The sequence below is a fragment of the Elaeis guineensis genome, chromosome 14, assembly GCF_000442705.2.
Source record: "Elaeis guineensis isolate ETL-2024a chromosome 14, EG11, whole genome shotgun sequence".
Classification (NCBI taxonomy): domain Eukaryota; kingdom Viridiplantae; phylum Streptophyta; class Magnoliopsida; order Arecales; family Arecaceae; genus Elaeis; species Elaeis guineensis.
The window spans coordinates 54,206,701-54,217,198 of NC_026006.2; the positions used below are offsets into that span (position 1 = coordinate 54,206,701).

The 10,498-nt window shown below is 35.2% G+C and overlaps 1 protein-coding gene across 2 annotated transcripts; it reads left to right on the forward strand.

Moving 5' to 3' along the window:
- Positions 1 to 6,889: 6,889 nt before the first annotated feature.
- On the forward strand, positions 6,890 to 9,582 carry LOC105057626 (annexin D4). Of its 2 annotated transcripts, none has more exons than XM_010940284.4 (6): positions 6,890 to 7,046; positions 7,139 to 7,323; positions 8,138 to 8,353; positions 8,663 to 8,887; positions 9,010 to 9,081; positions 9,181 to 9,582. In XM_010940284.4, the coding sequence occupies exons 1-6, from the start codon at positions 6,992 to 6,994 to the stop codon at positions 9,382 to 9,384; spliced, it is 957 nt and encodes a 318-aa protein (XP_010938586.1). In that variant the 5' UTR covers positions 6,890 to 6,991; the 3' UTR covers positions 9,385 to 9,582. The 2 variants fall into 2 exon arrangements, with proteins under 2 accessions (XP_010938586.1, XP_019710259.1); XM_019854700.3 differs by having other exon boundaries at positions 6,917 to 7,046; positions 7,119 to 7,323.
- The last annotated feature ends 916 nt before the right edge of the window (positions 9,583 to 10,498 follow it).

Below are 10,498 nucleotides of genomic sequence, written 5' to 3' on the forward strand. Positions count from 1 at the left end.
TCCTCACAGCATCCAAACACATCCCAGAATCATCGGATACCGATAATGCTCCAGGCCATCCAACCGTACAATTGATCTATGAAAAATTCTGTAGACTGCGAGAAACTATAGGAAACATCCGTCCGTTCATGATGGACCACGAAAAATCAAAGAGAAGCGCTCATTCGATCCATACGGATCTCCATGGACAACCGGTCCACACACTATGCGTGGACCGTGTGGAAAAAACTCATGCGGGCCTTGCACTGCATGCACTCGCACGTCCGCATGCTAGACTGCACGCGGCCACCACGGCCTCCGCTGGTCACCGCCACTTCAATTTTTGTGTCATTTTTTATCGAACGTATATTTTTCATCTGATTTTTGTTTGGACTGATCTTGGACTCGTTGGACTCCATTTATCATCGTGGATTTCACTGTGGGTTTAGTGTGGACCGAATCTTATGATTTTAAATTTTAACATCTTTTAGGATACAAATCAAATTATGCTGGAGCTATTAGCAAGTGTGATTTAATATACAAATCAAATTATGTTGTATGAGTTGCAACAGCTGTCCTGAACAATGCATGCATTTTTTTTGTTGTTGTATGTCCTAATCTTTTCATTTAAGTTGGATGTGTTTCACATAAGTTCTGACTTCTCCGAGGGATAATGCAGGGCCCATGGTGTACAATGACATTTGCCAAATAAGTGGCTCTGGTGTAAGGGTTGTTATGCGCTTGTCCGTAGGATATAATTAGCTTGCCGCAGAGTCACAAGATAACATCAAGTTGACTTTTGGGGCAATTGAAATCACTAGCGTATTAGTTGTCTTAGTAGGGCCAGTTAAATGACAATTAAGGCTAACCTTCTGGAGAGCTTTATCTTTATGTATAAACTAGCCGAAGATCTATATGTTGCACGGAGTCCGACGTACAAAAATAAAACATGTTGATTGTATCGTATTAGTTAATTATATTAAAGAGGTATTTTTTTCAATCTATATATATATATTTTTTGAGGATTACTATCGATATCTAATTTCTATAATTGTTTACTATATCTAACAATATTTTCTATTTCACTGATTTCTGTTTGCATGTCTCAATTTGAAATTTCCACCATGTCTAGTTACCAAGGGCAATGAGGAGCGGCTAGAATGCTAGGGCAAAAACATCAAAAAAAACTTGGCATTTTGGGTGGATCACTCTTGCAAGTTGAGTATGTTAGTTAATCTAGCTTAAAAAGAATAAGATTTGCTTTTCCAATAATAAGCAAGATGGAGTTGAAAATCAATCGCATCTATATTCCGACAAAAGATTGGTCCAGAAGAACTTCTCATAAAGTGAAGAGCTTTAAAGCAATAGCCTTTATTTTCCTTTTGCATAATTTATGTTAATCTGATCCTTTTTTTATTTGCTCTCCATGCCCTCTGTTTTTCTTTAATTTTCTTCTAATCTTTCTTTTGCCTTTTTAAAATTTTCTCCTCAAGCCTTACATTCTTCGATCAGGTAAACACCTAGTCTTTTCATAATTCTTTTCGAAAAAGCAAAAAATAGTCCAATGACAATTTTGAATCTTGGATACAAATGGACTTTAGCACCAATAAGAGACTCATGTAGCTAGAAAACTGCAAACTTTTTCTTGTTTGGTGACCAAACCTTAACCATATATTTTATGGATTCTTTCAGCTCATCCAATCAAATAATCACTCTCCACATTGCAGTGCCTGCCTGATTGGAGGGGGTGATCAAATGTTATCAGCCTATGGATATGGATGTTTAAGAATTCTTCAACTCAATTTTTTTCAAGCTTTCCCTCACTAATTAATTCTTAATTGGCATGATGTTAGTGTCCTTTTGTTCTTCTATATTACTATTTGATTCCCACGTGCAACACAAACTTGGTGCCACCACTGTCAACTTTCCCTTCACCATCTCTTTCGATGATAGAAGAAAAAAAAAAAAAATGCCATCAGGTTCTGAGGGCCAACACAACAGTAATGACAGAAATCTGAACCACCATCTTTATTATATATTGTCCAGCTATCTCTCCTGATGACCAGGTCCAAGCTTGAATACTAATTCCATGCTCTTCACATTGCTTATTTTCTACATTCCTGTAGTTGGAAGCACCTACCATGAATGGTCTGGAGATTGCTATGAACAATATCTTCAACCACTTAACCCATTAAAAATGAGGAAGAGCAGCAATTTTACAGAGAAATATATCATATTATTTTATAGAATACCAGTTCACAGACATCTTTTAGTGTACAAATCAAATTATGCTGGTGCTATTAGCAAGCGTGATTTAATATACAAATCAAATTATGTTGTATGAGTTGCAACAGCTGTCCTGAACAATGAGTTATTGATTAGTGTATATACTATCAAAATATATGGTGGTTGCCTAAGATCAATGCATGCATTTTTTTTATTGTTATATATCCTTTTCTTTTTATTTAAGCTTGATGTGTTTTACATAAGTTCTGACTTCTCCAAGGGATAATGCAGGGCCCATGGTGTACAATGACATTTGCTAAATAAGTGGCTCTGGTGTAAGGGTTGATACGAGCTAGTCCTTTGGATATAATTAGTTTGTTGCTGAGTCATAAGATAACATCAAGTTGGCTTTTGGGGCAATTGAAATCACTAATGTATTAGTTGTCTTAGTAGGGCCAATTACAAAGTGACAATTGAGGCTAACCTTCTGGAGAGCTTTATCTTTATGTATAAACTAGTGAGCATGGGGTTCACATGGCTCCCTTAATATCTATCTTTTTGTCTTTTATTCTTTATTGTTTTCTATGCAGGATATATCCGAGCTTGAACCCTAAACAAAGGTGTATAATGTCAAATATTAAACAAATTTTCACCCACCTTGGATGATTTAAGAGCGATTTTGGAACCAAAAAGGTTTAAGATAGAGATCATCATTTGAGCCTATTAAATAAATAGGCTCGACTTAGGGTCTGATGTATGTTATAAAGCATGCATTATATATTTCAACAAGTTTCACATTACAAAGTTAAATTTAATTAATTTCAGTAAAAAAATATAATCAGTATTAAAAGATATAAACTAACCTATAATATCCAATGTCTATAACTCTCACCAATCAATTGGGAAAATACTATCAAATGATCATTGTTAAAAAATCATTCAGGAAAGAAAATTATCCAACTTCATAATTCAAACTGATTTAAGTTGTTTCGACCCATATAGAACTTTACTCATGATCACAAAGTTAGGTTAAAACTCTAATCCATATTCGACCCATTGAAATTTAGGTTAGAAAATTTGACCCATACCAAATCCTAACTTATAAAAAAAAGACCCAAACCCTATCAAGATAGGATCGAACTTGGTTGATTTTCATGTCATTAAAATTAGATTGTAATTATAAAAAAGGAAACATCTGATAAATGCTGCTTGTTGAGGGTGACGCCGTGTCTAATGGCTCTACTATGGGCTACGGTGCACTACATTTTTTTGGCCATTTAATTGCAGAAGACCCATCTAATTATTAATCTTTCTATTTTCTTACTCTCTTGTTAGCACCTAAAGAGGTGTTCACGTTTTCTATTTTTCTGGGTTGCTATCGCACCAGATTGGTGTGACTGCCCATTTGTATAAAAAAAAAGAAAGAGGTGCTCAGATGGGCCAGTTTAATCAGCCACTTTGCCATTTGGTCAATGTTAGCATTCACACTTCCTCATTTAACTATTAGATGTCCACACATGGATACATGCATAGCTAACAATATGCAGACATGTAAAGATTTAGATACATAAAATGAACCATCTAAGTGTAAAAATTTTAACTGTTCATCGATCCTGAATTTAGAATCCTTGTATAACATATGAATGGTGGACATACCAGAAGACAAGCAACTTGATTTCACTATTATTTTGTGAAGGATTATTACTTGTTATATGGTAAGTTTCTTGGCATTAATAGACACATATAGCCATACTAATCAGCTAATGGATTTTAGAAAAGAGTAGAGGATTTTGACCCTAATATTATGGTTTACATGAACAACTCTTTCATGTCACGTGCTAGGCTAGTGCAGGCAAGCGTCTCCTTCTCTCCATGGGGTTTAGACCATTAAACAAGCCCATATTTATGTCCCAGCCACCATCCCAAGCCCATTATCCAGGACTAAATTACATAAGCTTGATATATCAATGGTAATAGAGGTGAGTGGCTCCTAGCTGCAAAAGTTTGGGAAAATAAATCATAACGATAACATATATTACAATCAATATTCTCAATAAATCCTATATAACAATCAAAATGTCATTCCTCTAGTCTATAGAATGAGCTAGCTGTGTAATAAAAGTTCTTAATAAAAGGTTACAATGCCATTTAATTAAGGATGTTAAAAGCTTGAGCTTCCTTGTGGAGCATTATTGGCAATCTATTATAATTATCAAGAAGCAAACTCACGTTGTTTATGTAGTGCATATGTGAATCCCATAGTCCACTTGTACGATGCAAAATTTTTGATTTATATGTTTTGGGTTTTGCCCCCCTTTTTTCTGAAAGTTGAGAATGTAAAAAAGATTGTAGTTGATACAAGGTTTATGATTCTACCAATCCCAGGCAGTAGGACCAACATAAATAAATTTAAAGGATGCTTGATTGGGGAGAATTGAGATCTGAAATGTGAATTAGAATGGGTGATTCTCATTCTAACTGCTTAGTTGGAGGGAGTCTTGTTCCGATTCCAATTTCGAAATGAAATGAGAATAGCCCAATCTACTTAAAACTTAATCATTACTTTTTTTTATGGATTCAAATTTTCATTCTGTTTCTGATCATGAGCAAACACTTTAAAATTTTGATCATTTCGATTCTTATTCCAATCCATTTCAATTTCAATTTCGATTCGGATTCTGGTCGTGAACCAAGTACCTCCTTAGTTCTAATTATGGAGATAGCGAAGTTGATGTCTACTAAGATTTTCAAGCAAAGAAACAACAGTGTTTATATAAATTTCATAACAATTCTATATCCCGGTATAATTAAGGGTAATGGTATTGAACACCTTTTTCAAAGGCATTGAATGAATATAAATAACATCTATAGCGCATATTAGACATGAGAAGAGCGATAAGAAATTATTTAGCGGAGTTAACAACTTCTTTGCCTTTTTGTGTGCTTGGAGATTACGCTAATGTTATGCTAGATAGATCTTAATCAATACTAGCACTCATTACGAAATAAACGGAGAAAGTTTACATAACATATTTTATTGAATAATATATCTATATCTACCTATATAATTGAAGATACGGGTCTGCAACACGTTATAACCATGTTCACTTTATATACATCCAAAATGGTGACTTCTAACCATCTTGAAATACTTCTAAAGATAAAATAGTACACCATCTTATTATCTTGAAGCTATGTGTTTATCACAAACTTAAGTCTTGTCTAAACCCAAACTATACATAATAGGTCTCTCTATCCAGCGTATATTTTACCGAACCCCTAGATTGTTACTTAAACTTGAACTCCCATGCAAGATTGTGAGTTGCACTAGCCCATTAAGTTTCACATTATCATTTTTTTTGGAGTAATTTTAGGTGAAAAGAATGATCATCTATTCTAGAGACATTTTCATCAATGGAAGACGTCCATCAATGCATTAGCTATAACAATATGCATGCTCTCCATATGCATGAAAAGGAGCAATAACAATGAAAACCATAAAAAAAAAAAAAGAATAATAGATTCAAAGGACAGTTGATGCAGCTTACACTTTTTATGAGCATGATATTAACTTGTGATACCACTGATATCGATTTGATAAAAAAGTTGATAATACATCAGCTATCCCTACAAGTAGGTAATATCATGCTGGCGAAAAGGTCTATTGTTTCTAAAATCAGCTAATATTACGTCACTGAAAAGTCGATAAACAATGCATTATCAAATTTTAATCAATATGAACTTGGTTGAATTCACAAATTGATACGATACCAATGAAAAAGTTTAAATTATGATAATTAATCATATTCTCAATCTGTCATTTTTGAATTTCACTAGCATTTTTCTTCATGAATTGGCATCTCTCATGCTTTTTTTTTTGATTTTTATAGCATTTCTTTCCACTAATTCATCACCTATTCACCGCTCCCATGCAACCCATTTTTTGTAGTTGAGTAGCATTGTTCTTCATCAGCTTATCCCTCCACACGTTTCATGAATCCCTCTCGTGGGCTTTGCTAGCAATTTTCTTTATAATTTTTTTATTTTTGTACTCTTCAATCGATCAATCTCTATTTTAAAATAATTAAAAAATAAGATAAAAATTAGATTGAATATCAGTATATCCATATCTATATTTATATCTGTTCTGATGAATATAAATATGGATACGAATATTATTCAGATATAAAATTTATATTAAATAGATATAAATATAATTTGAATATAAAAATATGAATATAATTATGAATATAAATTTGATAATTAAATTTTATATTTAAAATCAAAAATATTATTAAATATATAATAAATCAAAATAATAACATATTTTTATAATTATATATATTTTAAAAAATTAATAAATATTATATAAAATTATATATAAATATAGATAAATTTAAATATTTAGATAACAATCAGATAATTATTTATATATATTTATATTTATTTTATAAATATAAATATAAATATAAATATTAATTGGATCATTTTCATCTATATCTAAATTGGTCAGGAGGAAAATGAGCTGAACCGGACCCTCGGCGCATTTGCACCTTCTAGAATAACCGCAGAACCGGACCACATTTTAATAAGCATTAAATACCCCGTTTCACGCGTCCAGACCAGCAAAGAGAACGAAATGCCTCAACTGCCCAACTTGCCCTCCCAAATGACCATCCCACCCCCTTCGTTCCTCACCGAGACCACCACGCTATAAAGCCGCGGCGGAGGTCCTCACCGTCTCCTATCTCTCCATTCTCATACTACCAGCTCGAGAGACAAACAAATGGACGTTCCTCTTGCGGCCGAGGAGTGCGAGGCTATCACCAGGGCCTTCTCAGGTTTGTTTTCTCTCCCTTCTTCTCCTTGCTTTCACCGGTTCACGTCTTAGTGGTGGTGGTGATAATGGAAAGATCCGATGGAATGGGTCAAGGGCTTGGAGGATTGGGAGTGGACGAAGAGGCGCTGGTATCGGCGCTGGGGAAGTGGCGGCATCAGCCGGAGAAGCGGGCGCAGTTGAGGAAGAGCTTCGCCGGTTTCTTCACCGCCGATGGCGGCTTCGAGAGGTTTGAGGATGATTACATCCACTACCTCAAGATCGAATTCGCCCGTTTCAAGGTACCACTCTCATTCTTTCTTGTCTTTTTTTTTTTTTGGAAAAAAAAAAGAAAGGGAGAGAGAGAGAGAGAGAGAGAGAGAGAGAGAGAGAGCAAAAGGTACCATTCTCACCCGTTTCCATTATTTTTAGTAATTTGTTCATGCGTGTCTGTTTTCCTTTGTTGGCAGTTTAACTGATCCAAGTTAGAAATTGGATCACCGGATTAAATTTAAAGGAAGGAGTTGAGGAGTCTTCTTCCTTTTTTTTTTAAAAAAAAATAATAATTTCGGGTTGCGAGATTTTAGAATTCATTCATAATGTGTTAATTTTTGTCTGTCACAAAATTAAGGATTGATGGAAATGGAAGAGAAAGAAATAATGAATAATATTTGGGAATCTTTTGGCCTTCTTGTGAACTTCTTCTGACCGGGTTCATGTCGTAGTTTGGCCCCTTGTTGTTTACATTCCACCATCAGGGTCATCAGGCAAGTTGGGGGAGAAAAAAAGTGATGGTTATTAATGTGTTTGTGAGTTTGAATGTACACCACTTGCTCGAGCAATTTCTCAACAAATTTCATGGGTAATATATAGAAATTAAAAGGCAATTCCAATTTCAGTCCACTCGGAATTTGCTTGCTTAGCCATTCACTGGCTTGTAAATGAGTCATGTATTGGAGATGAGCCCTTTGAACCACACTCATGATTGTGAAACTGGCCTTTGGGACAGGTCTCCTATTGTAAGACCAGTATAACATTTTGCCAATTTGTTGTTAAGCATAAAAGTTAAGCTAATAATGATGATGATGATGATGATTTCACTGATTCTGGATGCAGAACATTATGGTGCTATGGGCAATGCATCCATGGGAAAGGGATGCAAGGTGGGCTAACGATGTGCTGCACAAGGCTCACCCCTTTGACATCATAGTGGAGATCGCTTGTACTCGATCATCAGAAGAGCTGCTTGGGGCAAGGATAGCATACCATGCCCTCTTCCACCGTTCTCTAGAGGAAGATGTTGCATACCATGTCAGGGAAAACTTCTCCAATGTAAGTAATGGCAGCTTTTCCATCGAATTCGACATGGTGTACAAACTTTTTGTCTCAATACCTTTAAAGACCTGAGCATCTAATGAAATTGTTGGATTTAAAGAAATAAGGTGGATACTTTTCTTATGAATTTATGATTGTAGTTCATTTTGACTCTTATGTGATGTACTACTTCCAAGATGCTGAATAGCTTTCGGCTGTTGGACTTCGAAAGAAACATTGTTAGATCAAGTTTGTGATTGCAAAATACCTATGTGGCAAATGCCATGCTTCTTAAGTCTCTGACTTTGAATCATCATCTTTGAGCAGCTTTTGGTCGGACTTGTGAGTGCATACAGGTATGAAGGCGATTCGATAAACGAGGAGATGGCAAAATCAGAGGCCAAGACTCTTGGTACTGCAATAAAAAGTGCAGGTGTGAGGAATCTTGTAGAGAATGGGGAGGTAATAAGGATATTGACCACTAGAAGCAAGCCACATCTTAGAGTGACCTTCAAATACTACAGGGAAATGTATGGGAAATCAATTGAGGAGGTATGTGCTTGCTATGCCATTGCAACTTTAATTCCATAGTTTTCTAACCTCTTTGTCATAACCATCTTTGGGTGTCCATAGTTCAATTTTTTCATATTTTTATATCCTATCTCTGTGATCAGGATTTAGGTGATGAGTTGTGCTTACAAGAAACAGTTCAATGCTTGGATTCCCCTCCTAAATATTTCAGCAAGGTGAAGTACCAAGATCCAGATGACAAATATGAAAATGTATACTTTTTCTTCATTGTTCTCTGGAATCATATAACACAAAGGTCACCCTTTGGGTTTCAGGTAATGGATGAGACTTTGAAAGATGGAGCTGATAAAAACACAAAAGATGCTTTGACTCGAGTTATTGTATCCCGAGCTGATGTGGATATGGAGGAGATCAAAGCAGCGTATCACGAGCAGTATGGAGCTCAACTTGAAGATGTCATAGCAATGAAAACACTTGGTAACTACAGGGATGCATTGCTTTCCTTGGTTGGACAGTGAGAATTGCGCCTCTAGCTATCCATCTAAACTGAGATACAAGGCCTTCAGCCGGTCATACCTTATTGTTTGTCTCGTTACCAGTGTTCATATCATATATCATGTCATTATTCTGTTGATGTCTGGCAACTTGCATGAGGTTGAATACAAGCTTTAACTTTTGATCAACATGAATAAAAGCTCTATGCTTTGTTCATAAAATGCAGTCTTGTTTTGCTTTTTTTTTTTTTGTGTTTTTATTTCTCAGTGTATAATCTATAAACAGCATCTTGAAGATACAAGTGGCTCTGAATTGTATTGTCGATATGTTGAGTACTAGATAAAGTTCATATAATATTAATTGTAATGAGCAGAATGTGATTCTCAAAAAGATTGCATTTCTATGCATAGCAGACAGAGCATTGCATTGTAGCATTCTAATCAAATTTTTATGTGCTGATCGAGCTGATAACAGGATGGAGACAGGATTTTCATGAATTAATTGTATAATTCGATAACCAGAAATTCAACAAAGTTAAAGTGCATGCCGTTGTACTGAGAAGAGCAACTTAACCCAGAGGAAGACTAAAGAGGGTATCAAGGAGTATGGTCAGACTCATTTAGCTTTCTGAACAATAACAAGTCTTAGAGTCTACTCAAAATATGTAGCTATAGATAACATTATTTCATGCAGTAGCATTAGTTTTACTATGTTCTTGTTCCCCATATCCTTCAGTTATGGATGTAAACTTTGGATTTCACATGACAAACAAAATGTTTTCTTTTTCTAATCTTTATCTTTTTGGTATCTTTTCTTAGAAACAAAGGTGGGGGTATCTTAATTTCTTATTCAAATGCAAACAAATAAATGCATGTCTTTTCCTGCTACGAAGCTGTCCATTGCAAATAACCCTCATTCCTTTGTAACTCCTAAAGAGAAACGAATAATTTGAACTCCTTAAAAAAACGGGGAAAAAAAGAATGCCTTTGTCGGGAAGAAAAAAACGCTCCTCCAAAGAAAAAAGCCCAAGTCGACTCCATTGAGGATCGAACCTAGAATCTCTCGTTCCGTAGACCAGCGCCTTATCCATTAGGCCATGTACTCTCACGGTTGAGTGGTGAAATTTTCTTTTTAATC

What these genes read in the sequence shown, in the direction of transcription:
- LOC105057626 (XM_010940284.4), top strand. Translation starts at nt 6,992, where the DNA reads ATGGACGTTCCTCTTGCGGCCGAGGAGTGCGAGGCTATCACCAGGGCC. An exon ending in TATCACCAGGGCCTTCTCAG is followed by an intron (nt 7,047 to 7,138) that starts GTTTGTTTTCTC and finishes GAATGGGTCAAG; the next exon opens with GGCTTGGAGGATTGGGAGTG. An exon ending in CTCCTAAATATTTCAGCAAG is followed by an intron (nt 9,082 to 9,180) that starts GTGAAGTACCAA and finishes TTTGGGTTTCAG; the next exon opens with GTAATGGATGAGACTTTGAA.